The following is a 24,998-nucleotide window of genomic DNA, read 5'->3' as shown; positions in this document are numbered from 1 at the left end:
GGGATAGAGTATATTTTCTCCCTAGTAGCTGGTACAGTGCTGTGTTTTGGCTTTAGTCTGAGAACAATGCTGATGTTTTAGCTGTTGCTCAGTAGCACTTACTCTGATCAAGGACTTTTCAGTCTCTCATGCTCTGCCAGTGAGGAGAGGCACAAAAAGTCAGGAGGGAGCAGAGACAGAACACCTGACCTAGCCAAAGGGGTATTCCATACGAGCAGCTGTGTGTTATTTGCCAACTGGGTTAAACCATGACAGATGATATTGCTCATTCCACTTACCTAAAATGTTTATGTAGAATGCTGGTATAAGCCCATGGTTCTGTTTCATGTCATATCTGAGCATTTAATCTATGTGGATGGAACAACAATGTAAATATGAAACCATTGCAAAACAGATGGAAGGATTCTTGTAAATAAAAGCAAATATAACAAGCCCCCCTAAATGAATAAAATGATCAGGCTGTACTCAGCCATTTCAGCAAATCCCCAATTCATATCTGTTTCCAGCAATTAAACTCAGAAACAGCACTGCTTTAGCTGTCTGTACACACTGATATGCAACTCTATAATTTTGCAATATGTCTTGGATTTGATCAAAACCCACAATCAGTAGTTGTCTACCTTTAGTAGGTTGCCTAACTTTAATAGTCAGATGGTCCCATACAAGTCAGAGGGTCTAAGCTGCTTAAAATAAAGCACATCTTAAGAGGGTCCCTCTTAGGGAAAAGACAAAAAATCCCTTATGAGGATGTCAGTTCCAACAGCTCTGGCTATTAAGAACGATAATTCCAGTCTCTTGGAATTACCCTGGCTAACCCAGTGGATCAGAATTCTATTTGATACCACTGCTGTAGATCAAACTTTGCCAGACTTCAAACTGCAGCTTGTGTCCCAAGAGGAAAAATCTTTCTCCATCGTAAAAAGAATTTGGTCAGCTTCCAAAAGTGGAATGAAATGATTTCATTCCTCCCTTCTTAATAAAATGTCTTTGGTAGATTTACGTGTGACAGACACCCTCTGTAGCTTAGAGAGCTCTAGGTGTAGAAGAACAAGTGATGAGCAATTATGCATTCCACCCCCAAGGTGGGAAGCTGATTGAAAATTATTTGCATACGGAGCTGGGTGTGATGAAACAATGACCACAAAGTGAACTGAGGCTGAGCAGAGTGAGTGAATGTATTCACATGGTCCAGCACTTATAAATGAATATAATTTTATTTTAATGAAAAGTAAAGGCAGGAAACAAACTGTGGTTCAGCCAGGCAATTAGAAACAAACCTGACAGAGCCCAAGTAAAATGGTTATAAAATGCTCAAAGACCAGCCTCCATGGCACTCCATATCATAAGCCACATATTGTTCACTTATCTGAAGGCTTTTTTTGTGATAGCTTCTGGAAAAGAGAAAGAATTGGATTATAGAAAATGAGCTCTAATGAGTTCAGTGTGTTCTTTACAGAGACATTTTTAAACATTGAGCTGTTTAGGGGGTTTTGTTCCTGAAGTTTCACAAGCATGATAAAATTAAGGGATAAACTACAAGTAAGTTACATTCCTCCAACAGGATCTTGAAGCTGATCATTACAGTGAGTAATACAGATTTCCCCTGACTGTTATTCTGTGGCAGCTGGGTCTTCATACAGCTCAATCAGGGGTTCTGAAATGAACCTTTAAAACAACTTTACTTCAAAAAATTACTTAAAAATACTTTTTTCTAATTTTATTTTTACACAGACTGACAATCGAGAATTTGACATTAGAATTGCCCTTTAGAGAAAAAAACACACTTTAAAAAGTTTATATAAAGAATTTGTGAGTGGACAATATAACATATTGCATAAAAGGATGCTATTACCATCCTATTTCTCCATATTCCCATCTTCCATTTAACTGACAGCTGGAGATACAGATTAATTTAGCTCCTAAATGCATGTATTTTGCAGCTTTCAAGAAAGTAATGATTAATACTAGTCCCCCAGATAAGTCTTTCTTGTGCTAAAAATGTATTTTTAAATTCTTTTCTGTGTCAAACGATATTCCTGAACATTTGGAAATAACAGGCGAAACCAAAGGAGAATTGGAGTGCACCTGCAATGCAAGGATGTTTGGTTGCATACATAGCATAAAATCCCGCTTATCTAAACCCACTGCTAATCATCTGAAATTACACCTTGAACTGAAACTATCAAACCTTTACAATGCATAATGAAAGTGGCATACCATTTGCAGAATTTCAATTTCTGTTCGAAGAGTCTCACAGATACTTTCCCAATCATCATCTTTGAAATTTTCCAATTCTTTCTTAATCCTGTGTCCAAAACCAAATAAATTTTCAGATCAGAGAACTGTTGCTTGGGTACCTATTTTTTCACCTTTGGTCCCAGTTGTCAATTTGACTCTTGTTAGAAAACCCTCACTGATGTATTTAATGATCAGGATTTAAGTTTGCTAGTTTTGTAATTGGCAGTCCAAGATGCTGCTCTACTGCAATATTGTCAGATTTCATTCAGCCCTGGCAATTGTGATGACAATGTGAGGAGCTTCAGAAAATGACACTTTGGGTTTTTACAAAGTGTGTCTTGACTCAGTAGTTTGTTAGAAACATTCCTGGACTGTGTTGTTTTTATAAACCATTAAAGACTTACGGCCTCATTAGTCATAATTTTCCTTATTTAAACATGTGAATTTGGATGTTGATACTTAGGAAGTACCATATGTTGCTGTTCCTACTTTCTCTGGGTATCTGCTTGTAGCCAGAATGTTGAATTTCATGAGTCCTCTGCCTGACCCTGTGCCAGCTACTCATGTGCAGTCATTGCTCCACACCCCTCTACAGACTCCTTTGCTATTGCTGCTGTTCTCTCCCCACTGCTCCTACTATACACAGTACTTACTGTTTCCCAGTAGTCTCAGTCAGGAATTCAACTTTTCTATGAAAGATCTAATTTCAATATAAGTATTTTCTTGCATTCAAAAGCGCATTTAGTCCTCCTTAAAAGGAGACACCTAAACTTTGCACATCAGTGCAGTGGTTTAAATTAATACTCGATAGGCCAAGAGAAATCTATGCCAGAGCTTTTAGTAGTCTGAGGAATGCAAGGTGATGAGATTATACTGAGTCTTTCCATGGCTGTCATAAGAAAAGCATAATGAGAAAACTAACGTTGCTTACCCTTAATACAGTTTCAGTAAACAACGTGAGTAATCTTGGACATATAGACAGAATGAAAAAAAGGAGAAAAGTATATATTCTGCTTCTCATTAAATAGCTAAACTGATGCATCAAAGCATGACTGCGTTCCTTCTGAAGTTGGAAGAGGAAGCAACAACCACTTTTTAATATATACTGCAATAGTGAATAAATTATTTAACCCTGTTATATAGATGATGCACCTCTTTAGCTGTAATACCACAGAGAGAATTTGTTTCCTACACAAGGAAATGGATTTATTAAAATCAAAAGTATAACTTCATATGAAAGGAGTATGGGAACAGTATTACAAAGGAGTAAATGCCTCTTCTTTCAGAAATAGTCCTCCTGCATTTGGAATACATACAAGGGTTTGAACAAAAGGAAACTTTGCACTACACTTTAAGAAATGAAGGATTCACTGTGCCATAGTGCATTGCTAGTTTGCAGACCATTTTCATTGAAAGAAGTTAATTTCAAGATCTAAGATCAGCTTCTGATCTTGATTAAATCAGCTTAACTTCATTGCCTTGCCTCCTAATTTTTTTTCCCCTATGTTCTCTGTTAGCATGATATTGGAAGCCTAATTTGTTAAACAAAAGCCCTACTTTGCCTAATTTACTTTAGGAAAAGACATAGTCTGTTAATCTCAGAAAATGTTCTCTCATTGTCTCCCACACTGTAAAATTGATGCATAGTCTGCTACTTGTCAGCTAAGAATGATACCAGTCCATGTTAGGTGTACATTAAGGCTAGAACAACCAGAAGATAAGCAGTAGGAGCTGCTCATCTGTGTCTTGGGATTCTGAATTAATTACTATTGGTGATGTGTTTTGAAATGGGAACATTTTGTGTATGCCTTTAAAAATTTTAAACAAAATCTTTCATAAAACTTCCAAATGTGGAGACAGCACAGCTCCTTACATAGCAATGGGTAGTGGTGATAACAGGTATTCATTTAAATGTGGTGTTTAATTTTTACATTAATCAATTGATTCTGCTTTCAGGTCTTCCTTCTTTCTTATTTAGAAGCTAGATAATTACAGCATGTGCCAGGAATATTATATTCACAAAAGAAGGGCTGTCTGTTAGGTTACAGTCTACACAATTAATGCATTGGAGACGCCTGGGTTACTGAATAAATGATGAAGTTATATTGAATGATGAAGTTTTACCAGAAGGAATGTGAGACAATGGAACTATTAAAAAAAAAAAAAAAAGAAAAAAGAAAAAAGAAAAAGCTTAACCTGGAAGCAAATGTGGTTTTTTTTTATTTTACATTTAAGATACGCAAGATATTTATATTCATCTTTCTACTATCATGTTGCATGTGCACACTCATGAAACTACACTGTTTAGATGGACGGCAGGCTTTCTGTCACCTTTGGAAATAGAAAGAGATGCACTGTTTGCCATAAGAAAGATTAATATGACAATTATACCCTCCTTATGACTGTGATGAAAAGCAAATATCTTTGAAAAAGTTTTCTGAAAAATCACATTAGCATTTAGCCCTACATGTCCTCTGTTTGGTTTTATTTTTAGCATTTTGTTCTCCTTGATAACAATAAAATATGTCTTTTAAAAAGTCATTGCACTGGATTAACAGTGTATTGGTAAATTACAGCATCGTGGGTAATGGGCTCTACTGAACAGTTAAGAGCTGAAATGCCATATTTGAAAGAAGGTTTGAATATTCCTCTGAAGAAAACATTCAAGAAAAAATAGCAATAGCCGAATCTAGCCTTAAATCTACTTTCTAGCTGAACAACAGCATTGGCATTTTTTTGTACACTAGCTTGTCCTAGGCTGAGCTCTGCTATCAGTGGTCCATTTTCCATAACTCTTGAATACCAGAAGTGACAAAGAGATGAAGAAGGAGGAGATCCCTGAAGGTGATCGATTTTGCAGCTTTGAAATGAGCACAGCTATTAAGTGTCATTGGCATTTGTAGTTGATACACACTCTTCTTGAGTTTCAGCTGTATATGCAGAAGGCAAATAGGGAAAATAATTGTGAAATCAATACATGCTAGTATTATGAATTGAACTGTGATGAAAATAATGTTATTGTCAAACAGGTTTCTCTGAAAATCATTCACAGATTCAAATTACTGGATCAAGGCTTCAGTAGCCAAAACTCGCATTCCAGGAATAATTTTATGTAAAGAGGTCTCAAAGAGCTAGTTTGTGTAGAAGGCAGCTTGAATATGTGTTTGTAGAGCCTTTTTTCTAAGTGGGCATGGAAGACCCTACCTGGTTGTTGTTGGAGTTGCAGAAGAAGCAGACTGTCTCTTGGTTATATTTTGCTGAGACAAGTAAAACATCTTTTTCTTATTTTGCATTTTGTCTTTGCCTTTCTTATGACCATTATTTTATTTTTTAACCATAAATAGAAGGGAAAACGTTAGAGTGTATTACAAAGCAGAATCGTTTGATACTGATATAGAGGGCAAAGAGCGCATGGTACAAAATGGAATTCCCTAAGAAGTTCATATACAGCTTGAGAGTATGTACATTGATTTTTCTGAGTTTTATTATAAAAATCAGGAAAAATATTTATCAAGGTTTTAGGACTTTATTGAGACAGAAGAAGAGAAGACTTCAGTTTATTGTGTCAAGACAAAAGTAGAACTAATGCATTGGCATCATCCAATCTCAATTCAATAGTGAGACTAAATTGATGTATATCTTTCTATAGTAAAAGCAAGATTTTGCTTGGCATTTACAATTTGCTGACAGTACTAAACAGAAAATACTATTGATACAACTGAAGAAGTCAATAAATTTCAGGCTGTTATCAATTGATTGAAAAAGTGAGAAAATGAGATCTAAATGGAATTCAGTATCTCAAAATATAAAGTGAAGCACTTGAACAATTGTGCTGAACAATTAAATTATAGCAGTATGTGCTTGATGGAGCAGAAATAGAATAAAAATTAAGAAAGTGATCTAGTAGTAATAATAAATGCTAGGAAGAAGATGAAACATGAAACTGAGCAGGGTACTAAGATATGTAACAATGAGAATTAAACATAAATTTAAATAAATAGAAATACCTTAGGTAAAATAAGAAAATCTCATCTTTTACTGTTACAGACCACATACTAGTTTTAAAATACATAATTATCATTGATTAAATCTTGTGTGTGGCAACTAAGGCACAGACTCCAGTTGTGGTGCAACCAAAGTCATTTACTGAGTGAGCTTACAGGCTTTTTATAGACCCCTGTCTAGCGGTTAGTATGTGCAGCATTCCCCACGCTTGTGTTTCGTGAATGCTATCAAGCAACTTTATAAAAATACTTATAGGTTTTGAAAAGTGTGGTTTGTATTTTGGTTTGTGTTTGGTTTTAATTTGTATTCCCTAAATACAGGAAACATCACAGGAAGTCTTTAAGGAATATATTATTATAGATGAATAAACATGGAAAGGTTAAGGTACACTGAATTAATATGCTCATTTAGGGTGAGATTTGCTTTTGTGAAGATAACAAACTGAATTTACACAGACTACTTTTCATAGGAACTTTAACAATGCTTGAACTTGGTCTTAAAGTTTTTTTCCAAGCTAGTTGACTCTATGACTTTCTATGACTCTATAACAAGTTACACAGAAAAGAAAAAATGTACAAGCACCAGAAACATCAAAACTGAAATGTGTTTCTAGAGGTCAATAAGATTCCTACTGAAAGGCAGGGAAAATAAATATGGGTCAATGATTCTTATAGTTCATATATCTTGATTTTTTTATTGTACAGGGAAAGGCAGGTCTCAATCTGGATGTATTAATGCAACTACTGAAATTATTATCTCTGTACTGTGATGCTTTGCTTCACGTAATTTTCTCAGATAGAAAAGGTTTAGAGTTGTCCTTGTTCTGCAATAAGGGCTCTCCATTTTCTGCTCATCTTCCAAGCTGAATGCATCTTTTTCTGAATAGGGGGTGAGAGATTTATACACAGTATACTTACACCCTCCTGGTTTTTTTGTTGGAAACATCTCTTACTTTTATCTTTGGCACAGCTATATTTCCTTTTGATGTTTATAGCTGTCTTTTGATTACGTAGAATGCTCAGGCCTCTCTTCTTTGTTTCCAGGTACCTATTATTGAAGTCCTTAGTTGTGTACAAGTACTTAAACTTGCACTGTATATAATTATATTCCTCCTTTTTTAGACTGCAGTTTACAAGGTCTAGAATTTTGTTTTACACCATTGTCTTAAAATACCTTCTATTCCCAAGTCGTTTTTTCAAACAGTAAGCAAGACCACCTTTGAGTGTAACTACCTTCTTCTAGCCTCCAAAATGTCTTTTTTTCAGACAATTACTGTTACTATCAGGCATTTCTTTACTCCTTGAAAAGTTTCAATAAGTTTTCCCAGGTTAACTAGTAGTTTCCCATACGGGATAATATCAAACACTTTACTAATGTCTACACGGGTAGCATTTGCATTTTCTGTGCCTAACCAATCGGCTGCCTTATCAAAGAAAGTTATCATTAGTTGGATTTGATCTACTTTTTTGTAAATCCATACTGCAGTTTATAATGGAACTATTTTAACATAATTCAAACTATAATAGTTCCAAAAGGCACTGCTATTAAAAGGAAAAGCTTAAAAAAATTGATGAGGAGACTGCCATTATAAAACCCATTTTTGAACCATATATATTACTCCAGAGACTGATATTTCCTGATTATAAAATTTAACTTAAAACTAACTTGTGAATTTTATTATTTTACTTTTTTTTAATCCACCAGAACCATGCATGTACAGCCTGAGGTAATCTACTCTTAGCATGAAACATTTGTTCAGCTCTAATGAACATATTTCCTGCATGATTTGTATGAAAGAAACCATTGCTTTTCCCTTTCTAATTTTGCTAATGGAGTTTCTTTTTCTGTATTATGAAGTATAAGAAGCAATAAAATATTTTTAAGAATTAACCAAGTATACAAAACCTTCAGCTATTTACAAAGTAAGATGACTTCATGCATTTCCCTCCTGCTACTGTTTTTCTAAAGTAGAACAGAAATTCAGGTTTCAAAGAAATATTTTACGCTTAGCCTACCTTTAGAATAGTGTGAGAAATCCCAATTTTAGATAGAAACTCTCTGTTCTTGGTTTAAATAAAATTTAATTATAATTACTTCTAGGTTGTTTTACTTAAGGCAACACATAAATTTCAAATTAAAATGTGAAAGAAGATAAATAATTAATGTAGTAAGTAATTACAATGAATATAATAGTGAAATTGCATAGCTAGGAATTTACTGGTATCAGTTAGTTTCTGCTTCACTCCTGTATTGTTCCACTTAAGTGATGCTACATACTACCTGTGAGGGAAATGTGACTCAAAAGAGCTAATGCCAAAGCTCTTTCCGGGATTTTTTGAGATTGGCATTGGCAGTACAGATGATTAAAATAAGGGTTTGGATTTTAATTGCAGATCTGCTCTGATTAAAAATAATTTAAAAAGCCATTTTTTCTCAAATATTTCTCTGAATTACACACCTGTATCATAAGACTTACAATTTCCAGGGTGCCTACTTTGAGGAAGAGTGTACAGTGTCTTATCTATAACTATATCTGTGCTTAACATTCAAATTTTGGTTTAGCTTTTTCCTGTATCTGATGTGTATTAAAACAAGCCTGTAACTGCAGCACCAAGAGCTGTTGGAATTACTAGTGCATGCTTTTCATGACCTTTTGTAATTCTTTGATGGATTTGGGAGAGATTTTGTGAAACTGTAGACATGGTATAGGGCATTTTTCTCAGATCAAAGATGAATTGCTGTAATTTGAATTAGCTGGCTACACTCTTCAGCTGAAATGCAATTTACTTTAAGATATATACTTAATTGTAATGAAGATTCTTGCAATGCCAGCTACTTTTGATATTGATTTTTGAGCTGGGCCTAGGTATGTGATACAGTAACAGACTTACAGGGTGATCTGGGAGTTACATATATCAGGTTATTGATGCTGACTGTCTCTCATATTTGTTCTAAGGAAGCATTAAAAACGTTGGTATTTTTATAATTTAAAGAGTGGCATGGTTTCCTGCTTTGTAAAAAAAGAATTAGATTTTGTGCTTATTTCATAGGAAAAATATATAATTTTGATGTATACTACTTGTGTCAAAATCTTCTCCTCCATAAATAATAAATATGATTTTCAATAGAAACTAAAATTCTATTCTTGAAATAGATTCTGCATGGGGAAAAATCTTATTTTGTTAGGCTATAAAGGGCTGTTTCTGAAACAGTAGTTTCAATCACATTAATTTTTAATATGACCAAAACTGACTCCTGTTAAGATATATACCAGTATATGTAACATTGCATTAATTGGCACTTTGGCTGCGAGAGGTCCTTTGCAAGTGCCAAAGGTGTATCTAGACTGTCAGGGGGTTTCTGGTTCAGCCCAGCTGCCTTGTACGTTTGTTTTTCACACTGACACTGAATGTGCTCTTTTCAGGTAGCCCAGAGAAGCTGTGGCTGCCCCATCCTGGCAGAGTTCAAGGACAGGTTGTACGTGGCTTGGAGTAACTTGTTGTAGTGGAAGGTGTCCCAGCCCATGGCAGGGGGCTGGAACTAAATGAGCTGTAAGGTCCCTTTCAACAAAAACCATTCTATGATTATTCTCAGATTCATTTCAGTGGGCACCCACAGAAGTGGACAGGATAGGTCACTCAACGATCTGACCCAGGAAGACTAGTGTCATGGACTACATCAGCATGTGTGCTGCTGCAGCAGCTATGGGCTCTCAAATAACTGTGACACATGAGAACATGAAAAGTATATGTTAGGCACTGTCATTTTGAACCAGCACACTGCTGGGCTGGACATAACTCCTTGAAGTATTCCATGCATTTTGAATGGAAAATATGTGCATATATATGACACTGTATTTTAATGTCTCAGAGACAAAGGGACCAGGCCAGATATGATTATCTCCAAATGCGAGGCAGTGCGAAGAGAACTGGATTTGTTGCAGATAATTCTGCACCTGTGCACAAGCCAGTGCTTATGTATCAATACATGGGCTGTGCAATCCACAATGATAAGTGGTTCAATGGATAATTCAGACTGGAAAGGATGTCAGGAGGTCATCTAGCCCTATGTCCCTTTCAAAGCAGGGTCATTTAAAAGGTCAGACCAGGTTACTCAGGGCTTTACTCAGTCAAGTCTTAAAATCTTCAAGGATGACAACCGCACAACCTTTCTGGGAAACCTTTTCCTTTGCTAAGCTGTCCTCATGATACGAAAGTATCCTTTAATTCATTCTAAACCCCGCTTATTTCAACCTTTTGCCTTGTGTTATCCCACTGAGCAGCATTGTGCAGATCCTCATTCCAACTTGTTGATGATGTCCTTGTAGGTACTGGAGGGTGATCAGGTACCTCCAGGGGAACAATTTATATACTGCACTATTTATAGAATATAATACTTTAAATTCCTTTTCATTTAAATTCCTTTCATTCAGCAGTCCAAACCAAGAAGTGATGGGTATGTTTTGTTTAATTAAACTATTACAGAGTTGCATGAATCTGATAAGATTTCAGATAATTCTAAACAGCACAGTACTATGGCACATGAGCACAAACAGAAATGAGGGTTGCCTATTTGAAAAGCAGAAACTATTAGTGCTGACATGGAAGTACAGTAACATAGCTATGTTGCTTTCAGCATCTAAGTTAACTTATTGAGGGCTCTCTCTCTTTCTTGAAGTATTGAGCTTTCCTGATCAAAAGCAAGTTCAAGATAAATATATGATTTAGGCCAATCTGTCCTAATTTTGTCCAGAATCAGAAATGAAAAATATTTCAATGTAAAGAAAATTTCTTCAGTATATCATTACACCTCAAAGAACACTTGTTTCTTGTGATAGTAATAGCAGTAGGAGCGTTATATATTTTGCACTACATGCAATTATCAAATAATATAAGCTTATTGACCATAAACTGAGGCATTTTATAAAATAAGAAAATCATATCATACTTCTTGCTTTGGTTGTAAACAACACTCGTTGCTTTTGTAGTTAATAAAATTTGATATATTTTATCCAGTTTTGTGTTCTCTATCCAGATAAAACCAAAGTACCGTTCCACAGAGCTGTGAGTTAATTTCAGTATGTAGAATGACAGACATATATGGATTTGAAAGATTTGCCTAGGATCTTGTGGCAACCAGTGGCAGAGCTAGGGGTTTAAAGTAATATAATTTTTACTACTTCTGAACCTTATACACAGGAAACCTGTTATAGAAAACTAATTACACTAAGTTGGATATTCAGTGGCATCATGGCAGTAAACTACTCCAAGGGAATTATGTTGTTTAGAAGGAAGATGATAACCTCATGCATCAAAACCTAGTATATCAGGATGGAATGAATAATGTAAAAGAGTGAATTATAACACGCTGTCTCACTGAAATGCTGCTATTGTTATTATTTATACTGTGCCTTCTATGTATAGGTTGAATGCGAAGCTTTTGCTACTATATGCAGAATTGTGAGCTAATTAATTTTTACACTGAGGGAATTTTGGACTTGTCTCAACACCATGTAAGAGGTCGAAGAGAGTAATAGGGCTGATACATCATTTTCTTTCAAAAAACAATATTCAGCAAAAAAGGGCCATTACCAAACCATCTTTCAGAAAATGACCCAGGATTCTATGCAAAATCTTATTTTTTCATTGAAGGTTTTCAGGCACAAAAAAACCCCTATATTTATTTTTGTCAAAAACTGGTAGAAAAGAAAAGGTGATGGCAACAAAAATTGTGTTTTCCCTGACAATTTATATTCAGGAATATTTTGGACTAGCTTTTGTAAGAGAAGTTCCTTTGCAATGTCTATTACATATTTTTAAATATCTACAGGCACTTTCATCTGCAACACAATATCATGGGAAAAATATGGTTAATTCTGTGATATGAGGCTTTCTACAGTGGAAGATATTTTTGTTGAAAACATTAAGTTGTTTTCTGTATAGTGAAAATGTGTCACACTTAAACTGTATGACTGATGAGAAATCAGTCATTACCAGTCAGCTCCTGGGAAGCAGTATTCACTATTAAGGGAGATTGTGGATGGTCTTCTGTTTTGGTTAAATCTTCATAATTTTGTTCAAACCTAGCTTAATTCGAAGGCAAGGAAGAACTGATAGTAGAGATCACAGAGAAAACAAATCTACATTTAGTCGCATTAGTACATGGCCCATCTGACCCAAAGAGGTTATTGTGGCCAATCCATTCCATTTCAATCAGGCTCTGGGGAAGGTTGTATAGCCAGTCTGCAGAAGCATGTATAGCACTGTCAGCTCATCAGTAGTTCGTGCACTACCACTGCTTTCACAAAAACTGAAGAACCAGCCTTCCCCCATGAGCAGTCTCCTGCTCTTCGTCCAAGTTTTACTGACTTCCTTGCAAAGACTTTCCGGTTTTAGTTCATTGAAGTATGCATGTAAGGGTTAAAGAATGTAATAACAGGAATTCAAGTTCTGTAATAAAAAAGAATGATTCTTCTGATTTCAAGGGAATATTGTACAGGAAAGGTAAAACAGTCATTGCCATCAGCACTGTTGTGCAGTTGCAGCCCTAAAATTAAATGTAGGAATTTACTAACATGAGGCTCTTACCTTAAACATTCAGGATCAGTCTGAGGCTTTTCGGTGACTTGGACCTTTTCTGCTTCTAAATCTTTTGTCATTCTTTCAGCGTCCCTGATTTCTTTCTCAAGGTCTAAACATAAATCAACAATTACCTTATAAATATATATTAATCATCCATATTCAAAGACTTCCTACATTTTCTAAATTTATCTTTTCTAATATTTCTCTGAAATTGTTCATAGGGAAAAGGCATCTGAATAAAGAATATGAATTACTTATTTATTCTAATTATTATGCATATTGCAATCTAGAAAAAGTTTGTTTCTTTTCTCAAGCAATATATGACCATCCTTTAGGCTTGTCTTTCTTAGTTCTCTTACTGTGATATGTTGCAAATGGTGGACGTACCAACTAGGGGAGCAGCGCTGCTAGATTTAGTACTCGCCAACAAGGAGGGTTTGGTCGAAGTGGTGACGGTCAATGGCAGCCTTGGCTGCAGTGACCATGAGATGGTGGAGTTTAGGATCCTGTGTGGGAGGAATAGAATACCTAGCAAAGCCACAGTTCTGGATTTCCGAAGGGCCAACTTTGGCCTCTTCAGTCAACTGCTAAGGGAAGTCTCATGGGAAAGTGTACTAGGCGGTAAAGGGGCTCAAGATAGTTGGTTAGCATTCAAGGACCGCTTCTTCCAAGCTCAGGATCGGAGCGTCCCAATGAGTAGGAAGTCAAGTAAGGGATCTAGGAGACCGGCGTGGTTAAACAAGGAGCTGCTGGGCAAACTCAAGTGGAAAAGGAGAATCTATGGATTATGGAAGGAGGGGCTGGCCACTTGGGAGGAATATCGGACAGTTGTTAGAGGATGTAGGGAGGCAATTAGGACAGCTAAGGCCTCCTTGGAACTCAATCTTGCTAGTCGGGTTAAAGACAATAGAAAGGGCTTCTTCAAACACATAGCAAATAAAACTAAAACAAGAGGCAATATAGGCCCACTGCTAAATGAAGTGGGTACCCTGGAGACAGAGGATATAAAGAAGGCAGAGGTGCTAAATGCCTTCTTTGCCTCTGTCTTTACTCCTGCAGACTCTCCCCGAGGGCCCCGGATTTCTATAGCCCCAGAAGGAGTCAGGACAAAGGAGGAGTTTGCTTTGGTAGATGAGGATTGGGTTAGGGATCAGCTATGCAAACTGGACATCTGTAAATCGATGGGTCCGGATGGAATGCACCCACGGGTGCTGAGGGAGCTGGCGGAGGTCATTGCTAGGCCACTTTCCATCATCTTTGGTAAGTCGTGGGAAACGGGCGAGGTGCCTGAGGATTGGCGGATGGCAAAGGTCACACCAATCTATAAGAAGGGCAAGAAGGAGGACCCGGGTAATTATAGACCGGTCAGCCTTACCTCCATCCCTGGAAAGATGATGGAACAACTTATTCTTGACTCCATCACTAGGCATATCAAGGATGAGGGGGTCATTAAGAACAGCCAACATGGTTTTATGAGGGGGAAGTCATGTATGACCAACCTTATAGCCTTCTATGAGGAAGTGACTAGGTGGAGGGATGATGGTAGAGCGGTAGATGTAGTTTTTCTTGATTTCAGTAAGGCATTTGATACTGTCTCCCACAGCATCCTCATAGATAAGCTAAGGAAGTGTGGGCTTGATGATCAAGTAGTGAGGTGGATCGAGAACTGGTTGAAAGGAAGAAGGCAGAGAGTTGTGGTCAATGGCGCAGAATCTAGCTGGAGGTCTGTGACTAGTGGAGTCCCTCAGGGGTCGGTGCTGGGACCGGTGCTGTTTAATATTTTCATCAATGACCTGGATGAGGGAACTGAGTGCACCCTCAGCAAGTTTGCTGATGACACAAAACTGGGAGGAGTGGCTGACACACCAGAGGACTGTGCTGCCATTCAGCGAGACCTGGACAGGCTGGAGAGTTGGGCGGGGAGAAATTTAACAAGGGCAAGTGTAGAGTCTTGCATCTGGGGAAGAACAACCCCATGGACCAGTACAGGTTGGGGGTTGACCTGCTGGAAAATAGTGAAGGGGAAAGGGACCTGGGGGTCCTGGTGGATAGGAGGATGACCATGAGCCAGCAATGTGCTCTTGTGGCCAAGAAGGCAAATGGCATCTTAGGGTGCATTAGAAAGGGAGTGGTTAGTAGGTCAAGAGAGGTTCTCCTCCCCCTCTACTCAGCCTTGGTGAGGCCGCATCTGGAATATTGCGTCCAGTTCTGGGCCCCTCTGTTCAAGAAGGACAGGGAATTGCTTGAAGGAGTCCAGCGCAGAGCCACAAAGATGATTAAGGGAGTGGAACATCTCCCTTATGAGGAGAGGCTGAGGGAGCTGGGTCTCTTTAGCTTGGAGAAGAGGAGACTGAGGGGTGACCTCATCAATGTTTACAAATATGTGAAGGGTAGGTGTCAGGATGATGGAGCTAGGCTTTTTTCAGTGATATCCAGTGATAGGACAAGGGACAATGGGTGTAAACTGGAGCATAGGAAGTTCCACGTTAACATCAGGAAGAACTTCTTTACTGTAAGAGTGACAGAGCACTGGAACAGGTTGCCCAGGGGGGTTGTGGAGTCTCCTACACTGGAGATATTCAAGGCCCGCCTGGACAAGTTCCTGTGTGATGTACTGTAGGTTACCCTGCTCTTGCAGGGGGGTTGGACTAGATGATCTTTTGAGGTCCCTTCCAACCCTTGGGATTCTGTGATTCTGTGATTAACACTTTTGCAAAAAAGTTACAAAACCACTTCCAAGTTACCTTTTTTTTTTAATCCAAATTTCAAAATCATCCCAAATGCTTGTGATCACCTTTGACATGGAACCTTTCATAGTTCCCTTTGTATCTTTTATCATTTTGCATTTTTATAGGGTTTCCTGTGGCACATTCCTCCCAGCTTTGTCTGTAGAATTTTTTTATGCACAGGCTTTCTTAGATGAACACACAAGCATCAGTAACAAGATGATAGCTGAATTTACAATTCAAAGATTTAGCACCTTGGCTAAATCTGTTGTTATCAGTCCAAGTAATTTTGCTTGTTAAACATCTGAATTTTAGTGACTTTGATTATGGGTTAATGGGGTTTTAACAATATGTCAATTTTAATCATAGAGTCATAGAATCATAGAATGGTTTGGGTAGGAAAAGACTTTCAAGATAATCTAGTTCCATCCCCCCTTGCTATGGACAAGGACACCTTCTACTAGACCATGTGGCTCAAAAAAAATCCTTCCAGCTTTTCTGCAGGCCCCTTTAGGCACTAGAAGCTGCTTCAAGGTCTCCCCAGAACCTTTTCTTCTCCAGGCTGGAAAATTCCAACTCTCTCAGCCTGTTTTCATAGGAAAGGTGCTCCAGCCCTCAGAGCAACTTCATGGCCTCCTCTGGGCACGCTCCAATAACTCCACATCCTCCTTAGCTGGGGGCCCAAGAGCTGGACACAGGACTGGAGGGGGGCGTCTCACAAGAGTGGGGGAGAGGGGGAGAATCCCCTCCCTCAACCTTCTGGTCATGCTCCTTCTGCTGCAGCCCAGGACATGATTGGTTTCTGGGCTGCAAGTACACACCGATGGGTTACATTAAGCTTCTTGTTAACCAAGACCCCAGGTCCTTCTCCTCAGGGCTGCTCTCAATCCATTCTCTACTCAGCCTGTATTTGTGCTTTTCACATTTAAACACTAAATTATCCATGTAAGTATATAACTTATCAGCAAAATTAAAAATTTATTTTTCATATTTATAGCTTATGTTTCAGGGAATCTGTAGACCCCAGTCTCACTGATATTTAAAATAAATCTCACTGAAATCCATATTTGTTATAATCACGTTAAAAAGTAAGTATTATATAATGTAATCATATATTAACACCTTGTTTCTATGATTTCTTTTTCTTGAGAAAAACAACTTCAGGAGGTTTTTCAGAAGCATTTGTTAAGCCACAACTAATTATTATAATAAGCAATTATCATGAACACCTTTAAGTTCATTCTGGAGATTAAGTAAGTCCTGCTTTAACTCATTCTTCTGCATTTGAAGCGCATTTAATTGAACATTTTTATGTTCCATTGACTCCATTTCTAAAAAAAAAAATAAATATATTTTAGGTTAAAATGCATTGCAGTTTTAGTCTTCATGATATAATCTTAAATATTGTTAACTACTTGCACCAATCTTCATCTAGTCAAAAAGAATCTCAAATATGAAACTTAAACCAACCAAAATCAGGCATATAAACTCCGGTTCACAGGAAATTATGTCATATGATAGATCCATAAGTGTGAAAGAAAATGTTTTATTTTATTAAGATGTTTTACATATTTTGTTGACAGGCTATAAAAAGAATGTTTTCATTTAGAGTAACTTCAGATATAAAGAGAGATGACTTATAGGTGATGAACCTAGCAGCAAGACTAAAGAAAAGCATGTGTTTGTTTAGTGTTATGAACATTTGAACCTGAGCATTGACAGCATCTGGAATTAATTGTGATAGTTTTCCTATCAGCTGGAGGTCCTCATGGAATTTCCTTGCTATGAGTTTCTTAATTATTTTCTTTTAGTGTTGTCAGTGTGCTCAGGACTGTAGCAGACAGAAAGACAGACAAGTTGTACCTCAAAAAATGTGCAATTTAAAAGGATGGAATCAAGACAGACCCAGAGCCTAGAGAAGAATGTTAGTCACCTTTCATGTTCTACCGATCAGATCTGCCTGAATATGTGAAAATTAATCATTGAAAGTAACAGGTGCCAAAAAGTATGGGATATTTTCACTTGTAGAACAGAATAAGAGCATCAGGAAAGAAGTTACCATGAAGTACAAACTCAAATAGTCATATTTCAGTAGCTTTACATCAGATAATCGGGAATTCAAAGTTTTGATGCTTGATAAATCGTAGAATCATGAGACTGGAAATGACTTTGAGGGGTAATTTACTGCATTTCTCCTTCTGAAGACTGCACCACCTCTACCTCTGTCACTTGTGACAGACGATTGTCTAAGCTGTTTTTAAAGACTTTTGGTAATGGAGACTCCTAAGTCTTTTGGCAATGGAATCTCCTAAGGCAGAATGCTTCAGTTGTTCAATGTTCTTAGAGAGACTTCTAAATAGTCAGCCAGACTCTCCCTTATTGTGGTTTACACTTATTACTTGTTATTCAGTTCACTATAGGCATTGCGAATGTATTCATTTCCTTTTTACAGGATCCTTTAATGATTCAAAGACTGATATCCATCTTCTGACAGCCTTTTCCTTCATAGGTTAAATGATCCCAATTCTTTATTTTTTATGTTTTAAAAAATTTAATGTTCTCCAGATCTGTGATGACTCTCACTGGTCCCATGTAGATTCTCTCCAGATAGTCCACATTTTTTCTTGAAGTGTAACATCCAAAACTAGAGGCACAGTACTCCAGCTAAGAGCTTAACTGCCCTAAATAGACTGAAGGATTATTTTGCATGTTTTAGAGGTCAGAATTATGTTTATGTCTCAGTGTGGTGTTGGCATTCTCATGTCATTGGCTCATGCTCAGCTCGTAGTCCATGCTCCTATTTCCTTGCTGAAGGATTGCTTTTCAGTCGGATTCTTTGTTCTGAGAAATCTCTTATTTTTTATCTTACCTCAAAGATAAAGTTATACTGTGGCAATAAAAGACCACTCCTGCAAGATATGTATACATAAAATTCTTTTGAAATTAAGGAAATTACATAACTGGTGATTATATAAGTTATTATAATCAGTGCAAACCTAATACAGTATGTTATGTGTGACAATGCACCTCTGTCTGGTTGACGTCAGGCACTGGGAGCCAGTCCTGCAGGTCTGCTGCTTCTCATAGTGGTTGTAGTCAGAAAGGACTGAAGAGGACAGGGAACAGAAGAGGCTTTAATTATGCTTGTGTAATGTGGTATGTCAGACCACAGCCTTTCAGTGTAGTTTTAAAATGAAGTTCCAGACAGCAAGGAAATTGATTTAAAATTATTGTTTTGCAGAGCTGTATTTTACTGGTTTGTATTAATTCTCTGGTAAGCCAAGATAAATAGTTTAATATAAAACTTACCATTTTTCAACAGAGCTGCTTCATTCTCCAAATCATTTATTTCAGTCTTGACTTTTTTTCTAATCATAAGATCCCTATTACTTGTTAGTCCATACTCATTGTTAAACTCTGTTACTTCTCTAGTAAAATTATCTTCCTCTTCAGTCATTTTTCTCTTTGCATCTGTCTTTAAAAAAAAAAAAAAGGGAAAAAACTTGAATGTTCAGGTGAAAGTCTTTGTTAAGCTAGACAGACTGAAACACGCTGGTGTTTATCAAACATGTACTATAAATGTAGTATATTTACTTTTCCTGACTTCTGAGAATGTGAAAATGATCTACAGCGCCATAATTTTGTCTGTTTTATCCTTTTTTTTTCTCTGAAAAAGGATGTATTCTTAATAATAGAGCATTTAAAAAATCACTGCATTACTTTACAAACCTGTGCTATCAGCTTTCCAGTTAAACCCTTTATTGAAATTAGTAGAAAGTTCTGTTTAAAGTCAGTAGCATACTACTGCTACTCTGGTTTTTTTTTCAGATTGTTATTAAATGAAATAAAAGTGTTGTATATTCCTTTGCAAAATGCAGACTTACTTTACCTCCCTCAGTAACTACCAAGAAAGATATAGTTGATAGGAAGTTACTGATTTGTTTTCTGGAAAAAAATATTCTAAAGAGAAAGGCTTTATTAAATTCCTTTTAAAAAATCTTAACTGATTGCTAACTTAAATAAAATTAAATTACTCTGATAAACAGGAAGAAAGACATTATAACCTATATATCAAACTTGACTAGTTACAGTTAAAAGAAACCACACTTCTTCAAAGTACATTTAGTTTTTATAGCTAAATAATTTTTCTATTATATTTATAGTATTTATTTCTTTGTATACTTCAGATTGAGAATACTTTGGATCCTGAAGAACTGGTGATTCATATTGAATGTTTAAAGTTCAGCTCTGCTTATTTGAAGTACAAATACATATGCGCAGACTACTCATCTGTGGCTTTTCTTAACATCTACATATCCAAGGATCCTCAATGTACTAAGAGGAAGGCACTATCCAGGTTAGCACAAAAGAGAACTGAAAAGCTTGTTTTCTGTATATATCTCTATAAGCTACCTATTCAGAGGTGGCTAGGTTTGTCAGGCATCAAAGAGATTGTGTGGTATGTCAGAATTTCTAAAATGTGGTGTGGTATTGGCCTCACTAATTTTTTACTTTGATCCTTCTCAATATGTTTTATTGTGGATGATGCAGTCCCATTTATATGAGACTTTCCTAGTTTTCTTTTACAAAGGAAATAATGCATCAGAATTGGAGTTCAATCACAAAACAGCAGACATTAAGAAATGAAGTCAAGAATGCTATATCAGCTTCGTAGATAAACCACAGCATACATTACCTTAGACCACGGTTTAAATTAATAGTGAGAATATATCTACGTTTACATGAAGTATGGTAGAGTAAAAAAAAATATTTTCCATATTTAAAACATTACTTCTTCCATATTTTCAAATTTGAAAGCTGACTATTCTTATACAGTAGAGAAGAGCTGTTTGAATACCATAGCTGAAAACATACAAAGATTTTGAGAAGACTGCTCTTTTGATTAATAAGTTCAGCTTTCTGCTTTTCTAAGCTCTCTTCACGCTTCTTCAGAATTTCTAAGCAGAACTCCTTTTCAGACAGATGCTGAACCTTCCAAGAGAAAAAACAAACAAGTAAAAAAGGTTATAAAGGTCATTGTTTTACTGTTTCATATACTTTGATATTGTATGTAAGGTTCTTGGTCCTGTTAAAACACAGCTGGCATAGCTGCTGGACTAGCACAAGCGTAACAGCTCTTTTTCCCCACAGTAATCTTCCAGTATATAACTAAGCCTTTGAAAAGACACACTTAGTCCTGGTCCATCTATCTAAAGTAATTCTGTTCAGTTTAGGAGATTTGTAAAAACCAGGAAAAATATTGATCACATGGGATCTGGTACCTAACATGGTAAGATGTCCTACATCTAATTGTGTAAAGCTCATCACATACCAAATCAGATAGTAATATCAGGGGGACAGGGTTCCAGCATCATTGTTTTTACTGAATAGCTGTACACACCATCAGCTCTGCAATGCTACTATTGTATATGTGAAGGAGGGAGGGATATGCTTATAGTTTTCTGAGCACAACTTCTGGAATTCTTAGCCAAAGACATGGAATGGAAATTAGCTCATTGGTTAAAGACAGTTTGACCATAAAATCCCCAAGCCCCAAATGTCTATTTTGAATATATTTTTATTTTTATTCATTTTAAACAGCAGTTTGTCTGATAGAACGGTATGCCGTTCCACCATTTCATTTTCAAAATTTGCTACAGAGCTCCTGTCAATTTTCCAGTGCATTTGCTGTATCATTGTCTAACCTAAGATATATGGTGGGATAAACTATAACAGCAGAAAAATAGGGAACATCTAGGTGCTGAAGAGTCTTAAAGGATAAGAATCATTCATCTGATGAAGTGGAGAAAAGGAGGTCAAAAGAATGACTCAGACTGTAATACTCAGAACAATGGGTAGGGAAAGTAAAGTTAGGAGAATTGCCTACAGACTGTAAAGGCCCAGGGTAAGCATCAGGAAGTAAATTGAATAGTCAGGCTGATATGTGACTGTGTGCAGAAGCAAAAAAGACCAAATGATATTACAGAGGCAAAAATGAAAATATTGCAAAATGAAATAATGTAGATTAATTTAGAGAGGGTGCAGATGACGAGCATCTGATCAAAAAAAGGAGAGTGAAACCAAATTCCATAAGACTAGAATATGAGAATTAGAAAGGACCCATTTTTTTCCTTATCCCTGACATGTCCAGCATGTTAAGTGCCCAGAAAGTGCTTGCCTCATGAATATTTATTTTGCATATTAATTCAAAGACAGCAGAGGATCTTTTACCACTGTATTTATATTATTGAACATAATGAGCTGCAGTTTAATTTCTCCATCTGTAAGATGCCAACTTAATCTATGCATTTGCAACTGATTTTTTTTTTTTTTAAGAGATCATTGAGCCATGAAAAGCAAAATGCTATAATTCAGGTTGTAATTACATGCTACCTGATTGTACAGAACAGAGGAAAAAATAGCTTTTCCTAAGACTCTTTGATTGACCACAGGCAGTCTCTGTGAAATAGATGTCAAAACACTTTTGAACTCAGTCTCAGCTGCTCGGTCAGGCATAAGCTGTTGTGCATGCACGTGCTTGGATGTGTAGGCTTATAAAGAACTGTAGTTATTTGGACAGAAGGACAAAATGAGCAGCACTAGCTGAACATTATTTAATGTTGTTTCAATCACATTTACTATTGTAGACATATGTAAACTTAATTCCTGTGCAGAAAAATAAATTACTTCAAATAATTTCAATAACTATGTGATCTTCAAACCTAAATACTGTCTGATTGAAATGCATTTCTTGATTCCACTTGTTTTTTGTATAATTTCTCATTTATACATGAATCAATGTTTGACTAAGAAAGCAAGGAAAAGTATTTTTGGGGACATTAGTAAGAATGTTATAAACCCTGGGGAGTAAAGCACATAGGGTTTAATTAGGAATAGTTCTTCAGCTCTTCCCATTAGTTGTTTACAATAATGTCTCTACTCTTGGGCCCTTCTGTACCTACCACATAAACCTTGATATAAATTACAATGCGTCAATAACAAATTAATAGTATAAACACAAAATTGTGATGTTAATAAATAAATTTATGAGGAAGACTACAAAGGACTTAACCTTACAATTCACACCCAGATAAAATCTGTGTCAGTTAAGATAATATTTTAAAGCACTTTTGGGTTCTGAGATTGTGACATCCATAAATACAAACCCGTGAATAGCTGCTTGCATGATTATAGTCTCAATTTGCAACCAGTAAATATCTGTAAATGAGTTCTCTTTTATTCCTATCCCCTTGCAGTAATGTTGATATTTATTATACATATTACATAGACTTTTACAAAAGGCAGAAGAGCCTGGTTTTGGAAGGATGAAAACCGTCCCCCAAACATTTATCTTCACAACTAGGTGAGGCAATCCCCAAAGGTTCTTGCAGATGTTTATTTAAGTGATAGGACATAACAGTTCTGACTTCAAAGGAGGCTCCATATGCTTTCCTGTTGTGCATATACATTCTGCTAGCTTACATAGTTAAGTGCAAAGGAATGATATCTAGTCCCTGCTCATGTCAGGGAGGGTGGGAACTGGATGATCTTAAGGTCCTTTCCAACCCTAACTGTTCTATGATTCTATGATTCATTTTCAGCCATAAATAAATGGATTTTCTTTTTTTTTTTAATCTGAAAATATGTCTTCAGTTTGGTTAAATGAAAAGCACAATAAAATCTTAAAAACACTAAACAGATTCAGAACCTTTCCTCTGTCTTTGTTGTCCCTAGAAAAACTCTTATGCCTTGTAAGTCCTAACTGTGAGCCTAGGCTCATGGGAATATGTTTAGTATGTGTCTCAAGATCCTGCCAAGTAAACACAAGGGAATGCTTCCATATATTTTCTATGAAAGGCCTTTATTGAATGGCAATGGGCAGCAGATGAATGGTTTCTGGGCCTCTGGAGGAAGGTGCTTTAACAGCTCCAGGACAGTTAAGACAGCTCCTGGGATGTCTGATGGCTGTGTCTTGGGAACAGACTGACCTGGCACGGTGGTCTGCTCCCTGCCAAGCTCTGTCTGCAGGGCACCAGTGACTGCCACATGCACAGGTGCTGTCTCCAGTGCTTCCAGACTCCTGGAAAAGTTCCTATCCCTGAGGTGAGCGAGTCCCTGCCCGTAGCCAGGAGCCAGCCTGAAGGGGGAGATTTGTGAGAGGGGAAAGATGCTGACAGACTATATTTCACTACGGAAATGCACAGTGTAAGTTTTCTCTGTGCTGTGGCATTCGATAGGTGAAGCGTATTCCTTGAAATTGTTTATGAATCTATTCCTGAAAGAATAGGTCATATATTTGTAGATATAATGTATTTCATTATTATGTATACTATAAACATGCCCGCTTACCTTAGTTTCCAGTTTGATTTTTGCAGTGCTCAGCTCTTCTTTTATTTGGTTAATTTTTTCATAGCTTCTATTTATGTCGAATTTAGCTGCAACACAAAAAAAGTCCATAAGAATATGTGCTCAGTTTGTAAAAGTTAGTGGGGGTTGAAACTAGATGATTTTAAGGTCCTTCTCAGCCCAAACCAGTCAATGATTTTAAGTCACATTCTTATAAAAACATGCTATTGGCAATCAGCAGCCAGCCCAGCTGCCTGCCAGCTTTCACTGATCCCCTCATGACGGCGGGTTTACCCTGCTTTTCCCTAGGAGAAGCCATTAAGTGTGGTCAGTGTCATCGCCACAGGATGGCGGCCATGGGGCAGACCTTGTTGGATGAGCTGTCTTTTCTCCCTCGCCTGCTTCTCTGTGAACTGTATTTGCTGGAACAAGGCATCCAGGTTCATTTCTGTCTTCCTGTGGAGCCTGTGGGCTCTGCGGGTCTTGTCTCTCTGTGGAGGGCTGGTTGGTTAAAGCTGCGGTGAGCTGGAGGGAGGTGAGGCTGGGCCCGGACACAGCCCTTCCCTCAGGGCTCTGTACTGAGCCAGGCCTAGGCTCTGCTCTTGGCTCTCCATAGGGCTGGGAAAGAAACCCCAGACCATGGAGGGAAGTGACCGTGGTAGATGGGACACGGCTGCTGAGGAGGAGGTGACAGTGTGGGACATTTGGGGTGCAGAAAGTAGGGGGATAAGAGTGAACCTCAGGCAGAGGGAAACATGGATGACAGGCTGGGGGAATGCAGGAGATGGAAATGAGCATGCAGAGAAGCAGCACAGTAGGAGCACAAGGGAGAATGTATTTGGCTAGGCAAAAGGCAGCTGACACTCTGAATCTTGTCAAACTTATGCGTGTTTGTGCAACATTGGTTCTGACTCAGAGTCTGGGGAGTTCTGACTTTGTTTCTCTGGGACCACATGTTTCATACTGGTTTTGTGTTGTTCAGAAGCTGGGTTTTTGCACCTTCCTTTTTCTATGGAGTGATCACCATCCTTCTTAAATATTACATCTGGTCAGATTTGTGTATCTTGAAGGCTGATCTCTAAGCTTAGCAGTTAAAGAAGTG

General features: G+C 37.3%; 1 protein-coding gene and 1 long non-coding RNA gene across 2 annotated transcripts in view; one reads left to right on the top strand and one right to left on the bottom strand.

Annotated features, from left to right (window-relative positions):
* Positions 1 to 20,176, top strand: part of LOC136011309 (uncharacterized) — a 28,691-nt gene extending 8,515 nt beyond the window's left edge. Inside the window, exon 3 of the long non-coding RNA XR_010611322.1 lies at positions 19,738 to 20,176. This is a non-coding gene — a long non-coding RNA (uncharacterized LOC136011309). The remainder of the gene's footprint in view (positions 1 to 19,737) is intronic.
* On the bottom strand, positions 1,359 to 24,342 carry CCDC172 (coiled-coil domain containing 172). Its single transcript, XM_065672950.1, has 8 exons — positions 24,264 to 24,342; positions 23,900 to 23,985; positions 20,426 to 20,542; positions 18,860 to 19,025; positions 16,780 to 16,881; positions 12,831 to 12,933; positions 2,218 to 2,305; positions 1,359 to 1,391 (listed from the first exon to the last, which is right to left on the bottom strand). Exons 1-8 carry the CDS (start codon positions 24,340 to 24,342, stop codon positions 1,359 to 1,361), a joined length of 774 nt encoding a protein of 257 aa, XP_065529022.1.
* Between the last annotated feature and the right edge of the window lie 656 nt (positions 24,343 to 24,998).

The sequence above is a fragment of the Lathamus discolor genome, chromosome 3, assembly GCF_037157495.1.
Source record: "Lathamus discolor isolate bLatDis1 chromosome 3, bLatDis1.hap1, whole genome shotgun sequence".
In the NCBI taxonomy this organism is placed as follows: Eukaryota; Metazoa; Chordata; class Aves; order Psittaciformes; family Psittacidae; genus Lathamus; species Lathamus discolor.
Note: the sequence above shows the minus strand (reverse complement) of the source record. Positions and strands in the feature narration are given on the sequence as shown.

Bases quoted from the DNA above. Each gene is read 5' to 3' on its own strand.
- CCDC172 (XM_065672950.1), bottom strand. From the start codon at position 24,342: ATGAACCTGGATGCCTTGTTCCAGCAAATACAGTTCACAGAGAAGCAG. The intron at 12,934-16,779 runs GTGTTCATGATA...ATTTATGTTTAG, and splicing joins TCTCCAGAATGAACTTAAAG to ACCTTGAGAAAGAAATCAGG. The intron at 1,392-2,217 runs GTATGCCACTTT...TCTCTTTTCCAG, and splicing joins AAATTGAAATTCTGCAAATG to AAGCTATCACAAAAAAAGCC.